Below are 18765 nucleotides of genomic sequence, written 5' to 3' on the forward strand. Positions count from 1 at the left end.
GTTCACTGATTTAATTAGCTAGTGTGTCACGCAGATGTCAGTAACACATAAAAGCCATTTCTGTGAGTGTTGCAACCCAGGCATACGACACGTGGGTCTGATGCACACAGGCCTCTGAGGGCAGTGGAAGCAGGGTGGTTTAACAGCTGCCTCTGCCTCTATGCCTCTCCAAGGAAAGGACTCTGATCTGTAGTACTAAGCACCGTTTTGAGTTACCACGCAAATGGAGCTGGAAAACATGCACAGTAGTGCACCATCCTAAAGTACTTTGGCCATACAGATGTAACTGATGTCAATTACTCAAGGGTCTAGAAAACAGTAATCTGTAGAATAATAAGAAGGAAGTGCTAAGTAGTCAATACCTTTATTTTTAATAGAATTTATGTAATTTTATATTTATTTACAATTGAATTTTTTAATAAATGTTGCATTTAACACTTTATCAAAGTTCCTAAAAATGTATCAGTCAGCTTTTGCAAGGTGATGTGATCTGGATCCAACCCAAGCCACTGTTTGAACAGCGATGCTCACTGAGCATTGGGGTAACAACTAGAGACTGTGTTATCCATCACACCCGACTGTCCTTTATTCTGAGCAATTTCCTCTACTTCTGATTACTTGTAGAAATCGGAATTGGATTGTAAAATATCTAGAATGTTCTTGGGGTCCAAGACAGCTAGATAATTTAGGTAGCAAAATTTGTTCACCTATTTTTTAAAAAAACTAAAGTCATTATCTTTTCATTCTCCTTCCCCTGCTTTATTTTTAATCACAGCCCAATTACTACTAGACATTTTACAGATAATATATGTTATACTATAAATTCCTTAAGGGACTTTCTTTGACTATTATATTTTCGGTGTCTAAAATAGTGCCTGACATATTGTAGGTGCTCATTAAGAATGTGATGAATGTGTGAATAAATGAATTCAAGAAATGGGAATAAAAGGAGATTAAAGTCAGCTGGTGACTAGAGACTCTCCACAGAAGCCTAGAAACCTCTCATCTCAAATTTTCTACCATTTCTGAAAAGGAAGTGGAAATAATAATGGCACATGGCTGATATTCAGTAAACAATTTCTTCTTTTTGAATGAAGAAACATAGATACTAAATATTAATTAAATTACACTTTCAATTTGGTTTTCAAGTAAGAAGGTGCCATATTTTCAGATAAATGGGAATAATCATAGATTTTTTAATGGAATTTTACTTTTCTAGCAATGCTTCAAATTAAGAGCCCCAACTAAAAACTGATAAAAATGCAAAAAGCCTCTTATCCATAACATATTTAAATTTCAAGTAAATAGGAAAATGTAGTAAGAATTTTACAATACTCTTACATGACTCCAAAAAGAAGAATGAACTTTAAAAAAAGATGATTTTTTTTTTTTTATATATTCTGGTCAACAGTGTACTACCCTCTCCCCTATGTAAGTACAGTCAGTTTACCTCGAATTCTTTCAGAAACTCTTCGGCTCTGCGGCTGTCATTCAGGTTGGTGATGTTCTCTGCCAGCTGTGGAACACAGGTGTTTGACCATCCCTCGATCTCGTCTTTGCTTGAAAGCACCTCATCCCAGATGGACAGGCTGACCCTCAGCCTCTCCATGCTTTCTTCAACTCTCTCTGATAACTGGGATAGAAATCAGAAGCCAGGGGATTAATAGCCCGCAGCCTTGGGGTGCCATTCCCCCAACAAAGCACTAAAAATGCCGGTGTTGCCTTCACCAGGAAATTATATTCTGACTGACAAGATTTTATGAAACTTATTATAAGTTAATAAGTACACCTGATGAACGTAAATGCTGACAATTACATAGATAGATATTGAGAGCATTATCAGAATGACTGAGACATTAGATTTTCATTTGTAAATTGGGATAACTACCCACAAGTTGAAATCTGCTATAAAATAAGGTTGAATTCTACAGGACTCAGGTTTACCTAGGGACGTACTATGTATTTGTTTTTGGAAGTAATACAATAAGCACTTTTAATGCTAAGGTATACATATGTTAATTTCTATGTCTACCAACTTTGAATGTTTAAAGTATTATGACTTAACACTTTTCCTATAATAAGATATAATAAGAATGTTCTTTAAAAAGTGGAAGCATTTGGGGTTTTCAGTTGTTCTCAAATTATTTGATTATATTACACAAATATCAATGTTTAGCAAATTTAGTTTAAATAAGGGAACCCAATGGAAGTTAAAATTCTGAATGTAGACATTGATAATGGAACAACAGAATCACTGTAATGTTGAGCCTAAAGGTAATGTAAAATATTTATGGATTGATATGTACAGTTCCTGAGAGGTCAAGTGACTTGATTTATGGTCCATAGTGACAGAACAGTAACTAAAACTCAAAGATGTAAACTATAAGTACAATATTTTCTAATGCAAAATTATAGACATACAACTTTAAATTATTATATATTATGGTTTAATACTCTATATTTATAAATTATTATTCTATTTTTATCCCTAGTTCCAGAGTTTTAAGAAGAAAAAGATTTAAAGTAATTTGTTATGATGGAAGCTATCAAGTGAAACTGATACTCTTTTGACTATTTTTAAACTTTATGTGGTCACTATTTTTCTTCAGAATATCATTTTGCATTTAGCACACTGAAAGTTAAAAGCAGAATTCACATCCTTGAATAATCTTCTGCCCTAAGAATATGATTGAGAAATGTGACATTTAAACCGTTCACAGAATCCCAGGTGACCGCCTTACATCCAGCCATTTGTCCACAGTGGTCTCCATATCTGTTTTTACCAAGATGAAATCACTACTGTGAATTTTTTTCAGCTCAGACAACAACTGTTTTCCTTTACTCGTAAACTTGTCCAGCTCTTTCTGTTTATAATTCATTTCATTCTTGACAGTTTCATGCTGTGGACATAAACATTTCCTTAATTAATAATATGATAAGCAATAAATCCAGAGTTTGAAAATATTTGGCTCCAAGAAACTTAAGTCATGGTTGACTTTATGTAGAATCTGGCAATGATATTATAATTAACCATATAAATAATTTTTTTGAATTGCTAGAATTCTAGAATATCAACATTCCTAGAAAAGAAAAGGAGAGCTTGTTGTCATGAATTATCCACATCTAAATGTACTGACAAGAAAAACAGTCCAGAGAATCGTTTTATGAGTAAAAAAAAAAAGATTTACTTAACTAGTCTAAAAAATAAATACACTTTGAATTTTACCTTGGAAAAAGCCCATTTAAGATCCTCCTGATCTTTTATAGTCATTCTGGTTGCAATCACACTGCTGGCATTTTCTAGGACTTTTGATACAGCTGACTTCAAGTTCTGATATTCTCTCATTAAATCAATAAGTCCACAGCATTGACCCTGGCTGTAATGATTTGAGAAAATACAGCACTTAGGGGTATGTGTCAAGAAAGCAAAGAGTTCCTTACAATTAGACCAAGCATATCACTACACAAACGTATTCCTAGACCAGCGGTTCTCAACCTGTGGGTCGCAACCCCTTTGGGGATTGAACTACCCTTTCACAGGAGTCACCTAAGATCATCCTGCATTTCAGATATTTACATTATGATTCATAACAGTAGGAAGTAGCAACAAAAATAATTTTATGGTTGGGGAAAATAATTTTACGAGGAACTGTATTAAAGGGTCACAGCATTAGGAAGGTTGAGAAGCACTGTCCTAGTTGGATGCCAGGACCAAGAGAAAACCGTATTTCCACATACTGATGTCAATTGAAATAGAGCTGCTGGTTAATCCTACTTAACACTCATGTCCAAAATACTCTCCATGAATGAAGAGTGCACGCAACCACTGAAATGAAATCTATGAACTCTTGGCAAAGAAGCAAGATATGTTCTTGATAACTCAGACTTACTTAGATGATCACCTGATTTTTTTTTAAACATCTTTTCCATGCAGTTTTAATTATTTCACAATGGCATATACTAGGGGAGAGAAAACAACAAAACATAAACCAAAACAAAAAGCTCAGTAATTAAAATACACAGGAGATTTTTCTCTTGCATCTTAATGTAACAAATTTTCATCAAGACTGAATCTCCTAAAAGCTTCCAAAATAAGAAGATAGTTCTTGTTTATAAGAGTTAAAGGCCTTTGAGCAAGCAGGTTTACATCTACAAACTTTTCCAAAGAAATGGACGTACACCGTGTGCAGTAAGATGTCGGTAGAGTGGTAACCTTCACATCTCTGTTTATGATAGGAGGGAAAGTAGAAATAACCTAATGTTAAAAATAGGTCAATAATTGAATAAATTCTGATAATAGAACACAATGCAACCTCTAAGAGAATCCTAGTGAATCATTCTAGGAGAATGTTTAATCCCCTGGCATGTTTGTATGACATGGCTAAATTTAAAAAGGTTACATTAGTAATCTACATTATAGAATATGCTCTCAATTTTGTTTAACAGGCCTTTGCAGATGGTATAATGCACAGGCTGAGGTACGTTTTTAAAATGCAGATGAATGTTGAATTGTTCCAGCACCACTTATGGAAAAGACTATTCTTTCTCCATCAAATTGCCTTTGCACCTTTGTCACAAATCCATTGACCATGTATATGTGAGTCGAGTTTTGGACTCTATTCATTCCACTGGTGTATACATTAACCTTTAGCCAGTACCACCGTGAAATCAGGTAGTGTGAGTCCTCTGATTCTTTTTCAAAATTGTGCTGGCTGTTCCAGTCGGTCTCTGGCTTTTACATGTAAGTTTTAGAATCAGTGTGTCAATTTCTACAAAAATTCTGTGGCAATTTTGATTGAAATTGTGTTGATATATAAAAAAACTCACTAACGAAAAGCAAAATCCTCCCCCAAATGACAAATTTGAACTGATACATTTTTAAAGAATATATATAGATGGTAAATTGATGGTAACTTTGAGATCTGTTCACTATCAGTCCTCAGGTAAATATAAATTAAAAACCACTTTGAGACATCTTTACACATCTATTAGAATGTCAAACAACAAAATGAATAAAAATTTCTCAATAACAAGTGTTGGGGCAGCTGTAACTCTCACTCATGGCTGATGTGAGGGGTTAATTGTGCAACCCCTTCAGAAGAGAGTCTGGCAGGTTCTTGTAAATTTAAACATGCACTTTACTATGCAGCCCTGAGTCCCACTTTTAGATTACCCAGGTGAAATAAGAACTTATGTATACACAAAAATTTGAACATGAACATTCATAGATGCTTTATCTATAATTGCTCAAACCAAAAAGAATACAATCGCCCATCAGACAGTGAATGGCTAAACTGTGGTCTAGTCATTCAATGGAATATTCAGCAGGACAAAAGGATGAAGCATTGAGACACGCAACACAGGCTGTACTAAGTAAGAGAAGCCAGGCTACAGTCGTCGCTTTTGTATGTCCCCATTTATATGTAATTCTGAGAAAAAACAAAACTATTGATACAGAAAATTGATCAGTGGTTGTCAGGGGCTGGAGGTGAGGGAAAGGGAATTGAGATGAGATAAGAACTGTTATCATGAAAATGGATTGGTGATAAGAACTGTTATCATGAAAATGGATTGGTGAATTGGATTGGTGAGTTTGACAAAGTCATAAAATTGTACACTCACAAGAGCAAATTTAATGTATTTATATTATGCATCAATTACAAACAAGAACAACAAAACTCTCTGGGTTGTACTTTGTAATTGTTGACAACTTCTGCTTTTAAGCATTGAATTTCACATGCAAGGATCACAAGTCAACCTCCTTAATAAAGTTCTATGGAGCTAAAATTTTAATGTTACTGAAGCCACCTGAATACCTAAGAAGACCAAAGATATTCAGTTCTCAATCACGTAGATGCAAATCAACAGTCCACGGACCCACATCACAAAGTAAGTGGGAAGTGAAGAACAAACTCTGGGAGGTGGGTTTTTTACTTACTTTTCATGAATTAGCTTTTTGGTATCATTCCAGGTAACCTCTAAGCGGTTTATCTCCCTGTCAACTGTGGGTGCAAAAGCTACATCTTTCTGGGCAATTTGCTTAGCTTTGTCTTTCAACCAACATAATTCGTGCTCATGAGAATTTAATTCATCTTCTAACTGATTAAATACTCGCAACCTGTGAATTAAAATATTTCAGTATTAATCACTAGCATTTCTTCTGCACAAGCACAAAAAAAGTCCACAAAGCACACTTATAGATAGCTAAAAAACAAAAACAAAAACCCTTTAAACACAGCAATTAAATTAATAAAACAACATGCTTTTAAAGTTGATTTTGCCAAATAACTCAGATCGTACCCCAGAAAACATTGAGAATCATTCTTACCACTTACCTTTAATCATCTATTAATTTTGTATTCTCTTTCTACTTTCCTTTCATGGTGTAAGACTTTTAAGACTAAGGCTTACCCTACAGGCCAAAAAAGGGAATACTTATTAGAAAGTAAGAAATGCTTCTAGGCCGTGGGGTTTCAATCCATATAAATAATAATATTCAAAGACCACAGGTGTTTGATTCAAAAGAAAAACAGTTTTACTGAGCTCTATAAAAAGAATATAGCTTTAAAACTTAAAGTACCTATATTATTGAAAAAAGTACCATGAGAAAAGTACCTATATTATTTTCAATTATTTTATTTCAATAAAATAATATAGGTACTTTTCTCATGGTACTTTTTTCAATAATATAGGTAAAGTACTGAGAAAATATCAAACTTCAAGTACCTATATTATTGGAAAAAAGTACCATGATCATTATTTTGTCCCTAATCTATTGATATTGAGGCATTTGTACAAAGTGTCCACATAGAGGCAGCCATTGACCCCTTCATTCGTACAGTTTGGTATAGTGCTTCAGAGTTTATAAAGTGAGGATACACAATTATCCTTCTGATTCCCAAAACAAAGTGGCCAGAGGTAAGCATGTTCATCATCCTCTCTGTACAAGGCCACAGGTGATTTGCCAAAAGTGGCCCAGTGAAACATAAGTATCACTGGCATTTAATAAGCCCATTTATTCGATGCAATATTTCTTGTAGCCAGTGTGTGACTTTGGTGAGTTCACTGTTGAAGCTACAGCTATGGCTCCTGAGATCAACCTTGACTTTCTTCTCCAGAAATTTTAGGATTTCTTGTCTACTTAGTCTGAGCAGGCGGGAGAGGGGAGACCACCCTGTGATACCAATGCTACTGCTGACCTCCTGGGTGAGGGACACGAGGCATTTTGTCCTGTCTTTACTCAGGAGGGGATTTTTCCTTCCCAAATCCCATTCATTCCCTTTTGTAAATTTATTGCTAACTATTAAGACAGTTTATTGCCCATGAGGTGCATAACCTCAGGGGCCCAGTCTATGCTGCTGATATTAACTCAAATATCATATTTTCTAACTAAAGCCTTGGCTTGATGTTTGATGTTAAAAGAAAATAAATGGCAATGGTCTTGGCAGGAACAACATAATCTTTATCCATCGTGGACACCTTGGAATGATGTATTTCAACTATTTCTTTGCCCTCTGGAAAAAAAATGGGTTAGAGAACATCAGTGGGGAGAAGATTCTATGAAGAAAGAAAAACATTGAAAAGAAGGATACAGTTTTAGGGGGGGAAATTACGTGTCAAAGTTACTAAGAGAACTTACCCATGGCCCTTTGGCTTCCCTATTGAACTCACCTGACAAAACTCTAACTTTGCTTAAACCTACTTTTCTGCCTTCTCCATACCTCTAACCAAGCACTTAAAAGTAGTTGTGGAGAACCACTCTGCCAAACTGATTGCTTCAGCTTAAATGAACACAAGACCTTACACAGTTTCTCATCGCCTCCCTAAATTTCTCTCTGTAAGAGAATGACTTCACACCATTTTCACTTCTCCAATATCTACCTTCATTCTTACAGAAGAAGAGTCCCTTCCCCATCAGTAAAAAGTTGCTTAGAAAATAGATAATATGATCTCCATGCTCTCTTGTAAATAAGGTCTCGGAGGGGCTCGTGTGTAGCCTGAGATAAATCCCAAAGGAAGCCAACGAAATTTTGTACTTCTCAAATATCAAATTAATTATTCATTTTCATCTTCACAATGTTAAAAAAGAAGTTTTAAAATAGAGTACTATAAAGGTTTTGCACAAAAGTTAATTCAGAAAAAATACAAAATACATCTCAAAATGGTTGAGACCGCTAGCTGCAACCATTTCCCCCACCTCTGCTGGAGAGCTTGGCGGGTCGGTTCTTTCAATCGCTCCTTGTCAGCCCTTTCTTCAATGTCCTCGATGTTTTTTAGCAACTCCTCTTTGTGGTCTTGGAACGCCTTTTTCAATATTGCTAGGGCATCTGCCTCGCTCTGCTTGGTTCCCAGCAGGTTCTGGATCCTCGCTAACTCTGCACAGAGCTGATCGGCTGCGGCTCTGCAGGAAGTCCTCTGCTCAGAGCTCTCACTTTTCAGGTGGTACTGGGCTTTGGTAAGAACACCATCGAGACTGATGGCGGTCGATTCTAATGCTTTAGCACCTTGAATAGCACTATGGAGGTCCTTTTCTAGCAAATCAGACTGTTGCTTATTCATACTGCTGGTTGCTTCCACCGTTTGCCTCAGTTGGTAGAGAGCCCCGGACAGAGAGGCATGGCTCTGCAGGAATTCTGCCAACTGGGCCAGGGCAAGCTGCCTCCTCTCCACAACCTGGCTGGCCTCCTCAAACAGCTGGAAGCAGTCCTCTGCCTTGCCCTGGAGGAGATGAAGGTCCTCTGCTCGGCCCAGAGAAGCCAGCTTGGCTAAGTGATCCTGAAGACTCTGCAATTCTCCCTTCTTTCCTTGCACTTCTGCTGCATGGTCCTGGGAGGGAAGAGAGAGTTACTGATTGCTCAGATACACTGCAGTTTGTGACACAGATAGATGACAGCAGTGGTCTCCAATCTCTTGGGCACCATGGGCTAGTTTCATGGAAGATAATTTTTTCATAGCCTTGGGGGGTGGACATTAGATTCTCATACAGAGAGTGCAACACGCCCTCACATGCTTAGTTTACAGAAGGGTTTGAACTCCCATGAGAATCGAATGTGGCGGCTGGGGTCAGGCAGTGATGCTGGCAATGGGGAGCAGCTGTAAATACAGACAAAGCTTCCCTCACTTGCCACTCACCTCCTGCCATGCAACCCAGTTCCTAGCAGGCCATGGACCAGTGCCAGTCCCCAGCCTGGACTGGGGACTGCAGTACTGCAGGATTTGTGATGTCAGACATATTTAAAGTGCCATGAATAGCATAGTATATCTTCAGCAAATCTTCTAAAAATGTTCATAAAATTGCCCATTTTGCTCATCCATATATCCCACATAAAACACACTCTGATTTGGAGCTACATAATTAATTCCATGGAAAATAATTTCTTCATGGATAGAAATTGTTAGTTAAAAGACATTGAAAATTTGGCAGATTTTAAAAGATAATTTTTTTAAATTAAAATTTTAAAAATTACATGAATTATTTTAATATTTTTTCATTTTACTTATTTTTTGGGGGGGTGGGGGGAAACAGAGTCTTACTTTCATCCTCAGTAGAGTGCCATGGTCTCTTAGCTCATAGCAACCTCAAACTCCTGGGCTCAAGTGATGCTCTTTCCTCAGCCTCCCTAGTAGCTGAGACAATAGGGATCTGCCACAATGCCCAGCTATTTTTTAGAGACAGGGGTCTCACTGTTTCTCAGGCTGGTCTTGAATTCCTGAGCTCAGGCAATCCACCCGCCTTGGCCTACCAGAGTGCTGGGATTACAGGCATAAGCCATAATGCTCAGCATTTTATTTTAAATTTTAAAAGATACATACATAAAAATACTTGAATTTAAAAGATGCATATGTGTGTATATCTGAATCTTTTAAAAATCTTCCAATTTTTAAATTTCTTTTAACAATTTGTATCCATGAAGAAATTCTTTTCCATGCAATTAATTAGTTTCAAATCATAGTAGTGTTTTATGTGGGACTATTGAACAGGTAATTTAACTAGGTTTATAATAAATCATGTTTAAAATCTAGCAGAAAATTGTGACACTCTCAGCATGGTGCCTATTAAAGAGAAATTATTACCTATCCTATTCCTGACCACGCCAGCTTGACGATTCCCTTCAGTTGTGTAGACAGCTGTAGACAGCTTCTTTCAGGCTGGAAATCCTTAGCATCCCCTTTCATATAACATTTACTTTGGAAATTTGTAATTGTGAATCCAGTCTCTAGCCCTTTAAGGTATTAGGTTATTAAATATGAAATGTCTGATTTAATTAAGTGCTAAATTTGAGAGTTGATATCCCGGACATTTCACTTTGACAATTTTTTCTTTTTTTATTGTGAAGGCACATCTGCATTCTTTCAGATGCATGTTTTGGCTTGTGATTATCTTTCAAAATTTTTTTTGAGAGCAATTTTTGTGACAACATGGATAAGTAAAAAATTTGTGTTGCTTTTTAATATGAGTTCCATCGTGGAACCAATCCAGCATAGACATCTCAAAATAGCAACAGATATTGTTTGAGAAGGATGTGGCTACAGAAGGCACAGGACATCGATGGTTGACAAGTTCCTTTCTGGTGATTTTAATCTTGAAATCTTAAGAACGATCCATATGGGGACCTGAAACTAAGGTGGGTAACAATGAGCTGAAAGTTGTAGTGAAAGCGAATCCATCTCGACGACCTACATGCGAATTAGCAGCAAGGTTTGACATTACTATTACAACAATATTGGACCACAGGGAAACAAACTGGTAAGATAAAGAAGCTGGACAAATGGGTTCTGCATGAAATAAACAAGCGTGAGAAAATAAATCATCTTGAAGCTTGCCTTTCTTTGCTGTCATGACCAACATAAAAGTGAACCATTTCTATGCCACATTGTTACATGTGATGAAAAGTAGTGCTAAATTTCTAGTGTTCAGCACAAAGGTTGGATAAAGATGAAGTGCTGAAACATAGTCCCAAAGTGAATATTCATTAAAAAAAAAAAAAAGCAAATGGTGTCTGCTTGGTGGCCCAGCACTGGTGCTATTTGCTACAGCACTGGTTAATCGGTCACTGCAGATGACAAGTACAGTCAGTTGGATGATGTGATGAGAAGGCTTGTGATTAAGCAGCCGAGACAGGTCAGCAGAGTCAGGAATCCTCTTTCAAGACAGTGCTCAGCCACATGTCCCACAAACAACACAGCTCAAACCGCAGAAGCTGGAATTGGAAACCCTCTGTCATCCTCTGTATTCACCAGACCTCGCACCAACTGCCCGCCACTTCTTCCAGGCTTTGGACCACTTCTTGTAATGAAATTTTCAATCCTCAACAAGCCATGGAAAATACCTTTTACAATTTCATCGCCACTGCTCTCCAGGCTCATTTGCTGCTGGCAGACACCTGCTGCCACTAAGGTGTCAAAACTGTGTCTACAGTTTAGGCACATACTTTGAGTAGCTGTACTGCTTTCTTGCTTAAGACATAATAAGCTCAACTTTTATGCGAAATTGGACATTTCATATTTAATGACCTAATATAGAAAGTAGCCATAAAGTTTGTGTGCAATTTAATAGACAACTATTTTAAAGTGCAATTTAAAAGACAACTACTCAGATTGCCTATGAACTTTATGGCCACCCTGTTTATCCTGTAGGAGCCTCTCATCAGTTTTATAACCCTGGAATGTTTTTCTTGAGGACCTGGGAGCCATCCCTTTGAAATGCAGTCGTAGCGCAGATAGCACCCCTCCTTCCCAGTTTCTGTGGAGGGTAGGAGCCTCCCTTAGCTGGGTACTTTCCTCCAGTGATAAAACCACCTCCTGTCTTGAACAGAGAACATTTGCTCTTCCTTCTGCAAAGCCAATCAGCAAACTCAGCATAACACTCAAGAAATATGACGTGTTTGATTACCAAGTATTGTTCTAAGCATATCATGTAGCTCATTCCCACTCTCCCAATGCTTCATGGTCAATATCTAATTTTAAAATGTTTTTTGGTGTCAGAATAGATATTACGTCTTGGAGTTCAGAAAACAATACCCTAAAATATGGTGCTGTGGATGTCCAGCCAGAGAACACCGATGAGCCGCCCCCGCAGGGAAAGGCTTTCTCCGATGTGCCTGGAAGGAATGCAGTTGTCAACCAGGGCAGAGCAACTCACAGGGAAAGTTTCCTTTCCCCAGAGGCTACCATCCATTCCTCTGACAGACTCTGCCTGTATAGGAAGTCCGCCTTTTCTCACAGAGCATTTCCACCCCTCAGCCTCCCCTACAGAAGCCCCAGCCCCTGCTGCTTTCTGGAGGTATAAAAACTCGCTCCTTCTCTGAGTCTCCTATTCTGTGGGACTCTGTACACAGGCACGTAGTACATTTGTCTGCTTTTTCTCCAGGTTCACATAGACCTATGTCAGTTCATTTCATAGACTCAAATTAATGGGACTTTCAGAGAGCAGAAAGTCCCCTTCACCTGAACATACACATAACTTATAAAAAAGAGAAATAAGTGATGGATTTTAAATCACTTTCAAGCTAAATAGGAATTCAGAAAAGCTATATCATTAAAGGATTGAAATTCAGTATTAGTTTTCAGTATTGAAATCAAACAAACTATTGAGTTTAAATTTGGACATTCCTATCACTTTCTGCTAGAAAGCATTTGCTCCACCATGAAGCATTCTTAAGGTGGTTGCCTATTTTATCCGAAGTGATTTTATTTGCTGATTACGTGCCTGACACACTGCTTAGATTCACATGCTCAATTATTAAAACATTATGATATGAATAAAAAGTTAATGGATGCCATGTGGGTTTTTTTATGTTGCTTCTCTTTATATAATTCAAGAACTCTTTTTTTTTTTCTGGTGAATAACTCCTTCAGTCTTAGAAGAATGCATTTTACCTTGTGCCGGGTAAGAGCCACCTGATGGTCTGTGAGGCTTATCTCAGAAGTAGCCTGCAATTCACTGAGAAACAGCTTCATCCAGAGGGAGAAGGAAAGCAGCAGCTCATCAAAGTGCTGGTGCTCGGCAACCACAGCCTGAAGAAAGGCAGCCCTGGGGAGGGAAAGGCGGCAGGGTCAGACGTCGCGTAAGTGGGCAGAGGGGGTCAGGATGTATCTGACACAAGGGTAAAGTGATGTCATACATGGACAAGCCAGACCCTCTCGATATTTTCCACTTCCTGCATCCGTTTTTCCCAAGATGTCCTGTCTCGGTTAATGTTGCTCCCTCCACCCTGCAGGTCCAAGTCAGTCCTCATCCCTGCATTTCTTCATCGACACCTCTGGCCCAGGCACGTCCACATATTGATTCTCTGTAAACCACATTGTCATCCTGGGTGTCCCAGTTGTCATCACACCAGGAGCAGGACCTCCACCTGGCCCTGACAGGGGACACCTCACACCATATATTGATTCTCTGCCCTTCTCTCCATTTTCACTACCAGGTCTTGATCGAAATCTCTTCTCTTGCCTGACCTCTGATCCCCTAACTGCCTTCCTTCCTTCCCCCTCTGCCTCTGTACAAAATACTCTCTAGGGAGCAGTGCCTGTGGCTCAAAGGAGTAAGGCGCCAGCCCCATATACCGGAGGTGGCAGGTTCAAACCTGGCCCCAGCCAAACAAAACAAAACAAAAACTGCAAAATATTCTGTAAGGAACAGCCAGAAGAAATGACTTCTTAGGGTCAGAGCATTCCCTGCTGTGGTTAAAACACTGGGGTCTTTGCCCATTGTGCTTGGGAAGGCAACACCCCAAAACTCCTTCCTATGGTCTCCAAAGAACCCCATACAATCTACTTCTCAGGCCTCATCTGATATATTTCTGCCCCACACTCCCCCTGACCTCTCCATTCCTGGGTATCCAGCTCATTGCTCCATTCAAGACTTTGCCATTTTCTCTCCTTCTGTCCAAGTGCTTTGTCCCGAAATGGTTGGTTCATTCTCCTGTTTAACTATACATTTATCTTCCCCAATCCCTTTCCTCCTTGCCCCCTATGGGAGCAAGGACTGTTTCCTTGCTTATGACTATGTCCCTGCAAAGGTGCCTGCAATATGGTCAGGGATCAACAAATACTTTTATAATAAATGAATTAGTTGATTCATAGTAAACAGAGATCAGAATTCAAAACTCACATTAAAAATAATTTCTTAATCAAATACCAACATTCATTTTAATGGTTTATATCCAAAGTTCAACTTTCAAATCAGCTTTCATGTTTTAATCTTTACAAAATCTTCTACACACATAAAATATACTTTGAATGCCTTCAAACATTTGTATTACTTTAAAAGTCCTGTACTTTACCAATGACACAGGGACAGAAATTGCTCATCTTCAAGAATTGTCATCAAACCCTTCTGTAAATCTTTCCTGAACCTACTAAAATATCCCTTTTCTCCCTGTTTCTGTAATACCCCACACTCAGCTCTCTCCTGGGTTTCCTTGGTATCACTACACTAATCTGTAAATTCCTGGAGGTCATATTTTGTTATTTCTATGGCTCCAAGAACTGATATGGTGCCTGGACCTCAGCAGGTGCCCAGCACATGTTTGCTGATTGAATAAATGAACAAATAAACCATGGAATACATATAAGCTCCATGAAAGTGAAGAGGGAGGCTCTGCATCCTCTTGCTATCCCTAGCACATAGTACAGGGGTCTACCCATTGTAGTAACTCAATAAATATTTGCTGAAAGAATGAATCTATAGCCAAATTAACAAATTCTCAATAAAAATAAATCAAGTAGAAAATGGCCAGACAAGTTAATACTCATCTAAGATCATATGGGTAATCAATCCTAATGCAGAGAGAACATTTGTTTTCTGGTTTATTCAGTATAGATGCAAATTGTTAATCATCCAGCTAATTCTGGGGGCAAGACATGATTGCAAGAGGGACTTTCCCTAACAAATGCAATCAGTGTAACCTGGCTTATTGTACCTTCAGTGAATCCCCAACAATAAAATAAAAGAAAAAGATTTAATCCATTTTTGCCTCCATTTAATATAACAATAATTTCCCTTGCTGTCTCCAGAGATCTATATTAAAATGAAATGGAGTAGCTTGTGTATATAAAATGCTTCTGATTGTTAAATTTCACATAAGGTAAAATTTTAGTTAGCATTTTCCTCCTGTACACCAACAGCTTAGGTAATAAATACCAACATTAATGACACTACCCTGTTCAATCCGTTTCAGCTGGTGTAATCATTTGCCCTGATTTTACAACTAAAATTGTGAATTGAGGTTCAACAGAAATACTTATTTTTGGAGACCTTGATTTAAGAAAATGACAGGTTTGCATGACCTGTTCTAAGGAAAGTGCCTCAAGAATGGAAAAGCAAGAATCCCATGTGTGCTGTACTAATCTGAAACTAACAGATCAACAGCTACAGGCCCACGTGGGAAGAAAACAATTCAATTCACGATGGGGAGAGAGGAAAAGGGCTTGGTAAGTCCTCACCTAATGGGCACAATGTAGTATATACAGATGGCACACCTCCTGGGTGAAGAACTACAACTCAGACTTCGGACTTTACCTTACAAACACAAACAACGTAACCTAACCGCATGTACCCTCATATTCACCCCTGCCCCCAAAAGTACCTACTTAAAAGAAATTTAAAGAACATATTTCAATGCTAAAAAATGACTGATAGAATAGTTTCTTCCCTGCTGAAATCATCCCCTGCATGGTTGACCTAAATAACAGTAAACAGACCATGCTTTCTTCATGTATATACTCATTGTTTCAATCCAAATGAACAATACTGGAAGTTGTTTGGAGAATCACCTCTTGCTAAGGATCTGCGGCAAATCTCTCCATCTCTCATCCAGCTGCTCCAAATAGAGTCTCATCATTTTCACGTCGTCTTTGGAGGCCACCGAGAACAGTGCTTCCTTCAGGTGTAACAGGCTGCTGTAGGAGGAGGCCTGGGACACGACTTCGCCTTTCAGGGCCTGGGGAAAGCAGCAGATAGCAGAACGAGAAGGTGACCCAGGTGGTGGCTGCCCCCAGGTTTCTCATTCTTGCAAACAGGTCTCCAGGGCCAAACTGAAGAGAGTTGTTACTATTAGTACTTGATTTAGAAACGAATCCACTTAACCTTTACTGCGATTTTTGAAATATTACTGAACCCCGAAGAAGTTTTCTAGAATCTGACTTATATTAAGTTAGGCATATTAAGAAGCTACAGAATTTCTTTCAGGATGAGGAAGCTGAGTAGGCAAAGAAAATCAAAGAGCAACTATTGCCAAAGAGAACAGATGTGTAGCTGATGATAACAGAGACACAACTCTAGGCATGTGGAACATGGTCTTGGGCTCTGTAGAGTCTATACTTGGGAACGTAAGGGCTTCCTCAAGAACTTAATTTTTCTTTCAAGAAACAGAACTACTTATGTTTACAATTTTAACTAGGCATGAATCTCTTAGATGCTGTGAGATTCCTACTTAATAAAGATACGACATAAATGCTCATATAGATAGGAAATAACAAAAACCAGTGTAAATTGCGATGATCCTTCTTGCGTGTCAGATGACAGATGTTTGTCAAAATGCTTTCGTTCCCTGAAGCCACCAGGTGTAATAAAGGCAACATTGTTAAAGGGACCAGAGGAAGGGGTACACAGCCTGCGGATGACAGGTGGGACTTGTGCTGGGTAGGACGCGGAAAGAAACAGCACAGGAGGCAAGGCCAGGGGAATGTCCAAGTCAGGTCTAGCCCCCAACAGCGAGGTAGCCTGGCTGACACAGAGTCTGCTAACGGAGGCCTGTGGTCCTTTCTGGGTGCTCTGATTCTATAGCACTTAGGTTCCCTTGTTATATCAACAAGTATCAATACAGCCTTACATACCTAGATAGCACATATCCTTGTATCTGTGCCCTGTCATTAGCAAGGCAAGGAGCTGTGATTTCCACCCTGAAACCCCCCACATGTGTTTGCAAGAAGAACCACATGGGGGGCTCAGGATTGGCTTTAACTTCAGAGCAGGACACATTTGCTGTAGGTTTCTGAGAAGGGAGTTTTTGGAAGTTAATGCATGCATCTTGGTTTACTCTTTATTTATTTATTCATTTTTTGGAGACATAATCTCACTCTGTTGTCCTGAATAAAGTGCCTTGGCATCATCATAGCTCACAGCAACCTCAAACTCTTGGTCTGGAGCAATCTTCTTGCCTTAGACTCCCAAGTAGCTGAGACTATTGGTTTACACCACTACGTTCGGCTAGCTTTTCTATTTTTAGTAGAGACAGGGTCTAGCTCTTGCTCAGGCTGGTCTTGAACTCCTGAGCTCAGGGGATCCACCGCCTTGGCCTCCCAGAGTGGTAGGATTACAGGTGTGAGCCCCCGTGCCCTGCCAGATGTCATTGTTTAATTAACCAGAGAGGCAAAAGAACCAGTGGAGTAGCCTGAAAATCAAGGGAGGAGAAAATTTGAAATGAGGCAATAGGTTCAGATGCTACAGATACTTCTGACAGAGTTTTTAAGAGAAGCAATTATAAAAAATGAAAGCATCTAGCTTCCCCTTAAACTTATTATAAAAGATGGTGGGAGAAAGTTAGGGTGTAAATTTGTAATACAATAAATCTCCATTGAGAAGCAATTTGATAAATTTTCTGGCATAGACAGTATCACCTAAGGCAAACAATTTATTAATCTCCTGGAATCAGCAACATTGTCTGGTGGTTCAGTTAGACTTCCAGAAATGTTTTAGTTTACAAAGTTCACTTCTTCAAGGAGGTAATAAGCTAGCATTCTTTGTCTTTCTACCGAGCCTTTGCATTGGTGCTCACTCATGTTTTTCTATTTTGCTTGAAAATAATCATTCCTGTGACTTCTTTCTACATTTTATTAGTTCTATCTTTTACAAAACACTTTTAACTACCAAAATTTTGTGTAAATGCAGAAGTAGAGAGATTATCCCCCATTACCTGCCTCAGAAATTATTAACTGATAGTCAGTCTTGTTTCATCTATGTCTACCCATCTTTCCCTCAACTCCCTCACCAGATAATTTTTATTTGAATGCCAAACATTAAGTTACAGAATTTTCTAATACATCACAGAATGCGATCGTTAGAAAAATTCACATCATCACTTTGTCTTTTGGGTCAGGGTTCGTTTCTTCTTTCCAGGATACTTTGACATCAAATGATGCTTCAGAGATCATGAAACCCAATTCAGAAGTTAAGTGGGAGAGAGGTTTATTTATTTGATTATTATTATTATTTTTTTTAATATTGCAGCCCTAACAAAGAGCATCTTATTTTCTTCCCTCACACTTCCTGGAAAACTTGCCTGTATTAACTGAAGTTCACCTTCCACTTTGACTCTGTCTGCAGAAATGTCCATTTCTGGGGAACTGGCAATAGCTTCACACCGCTCTAACCAGGTCAAAAAAGATGACAGCTCTTTCTCTAGCCTAAAGGAAGCAGAGAAAAGAAACCATGGTATTTCACGTTATCATGCAAGAAGACTACACCTTTCTGAAGTTGGAACATGAAGCATTATAAATTACAGAATGTTGGCTCTCAGGCTTAGATGTGGGGGTACAGAAACCACTTCTTTCATTTTTGCGTGTGTACCTGCACACAGGTTCACATTGGGTACCACGTCAAGATACATACTCTCAGGAATCTTCATCATGTAATGAAGATCAACATTTTCCTAAGCAGATGCATGAGTTCACATATTTACAACACGGATGTTGATTTCCCACCATTTAAAGGACAGTTAGTCCAGAATGTTCTATTTAATAATGACAATAAATCAAGAAAAAAAA

At 38.5% G+C, this 18765-nt stretch overlaps 1 protein-coding gene across 2 annotated transcripts in view; it reads right to left on the reverse strand.

Annotated features, from left to right (window-relative positions):
• Positions 1–18765, reverse strand: part of SYNE1 (spectrin repeat containing nuclear envelope protein 1) — a 467802-nt gene that overhangs the window by 252545 nt on the left and 196492 nt on the right. For both annotated transcript variants that reach the window (XM_053590506.1, XM_053590504.1), the window contains 8 exons: positions 18282–18405; positions 15775–15941; positions 12880–13033; positions 8198–8826; positions 5939–6118; positions 3227–3377; positions 2742–2900; positions 1451–1633 (listed from right to left, as the gene is read on the reverse strand). In XM_053590506.1, the coding sequence (XP_053446481.1) occupies positions 1451–1633; positions 2742–2900; positions 3227–3377; positions 5939–6118; positions 8198–8826; positions 12880–13033; positions 15775–15941; positions 18282–18405 (1747 nt within the window). The remainder of the gene's footprint in view (positions 1–1450; positions 1634–2741; positions 2901–3226; positions 3378–5938; positions 6119–8197; positions 8827–12879; positions 13034–15774; positions 15942–18281; positions 18406–18765) is intronic.

Source organism: Nycticebus coucang, chromosome 5 (assembly GCF_027406575.1).
Source record: "Nycticebus coucang isolate mNycCou1 chromosome 5, mNycCou1.pri, whole genome shotgun sequence".
Taxonomy (NCBI): Eukaryota; Metazoa; Chordata; class Mammalia; order Primates; family Lorisidae; genus Nycticebus; species Nycticebus coucang.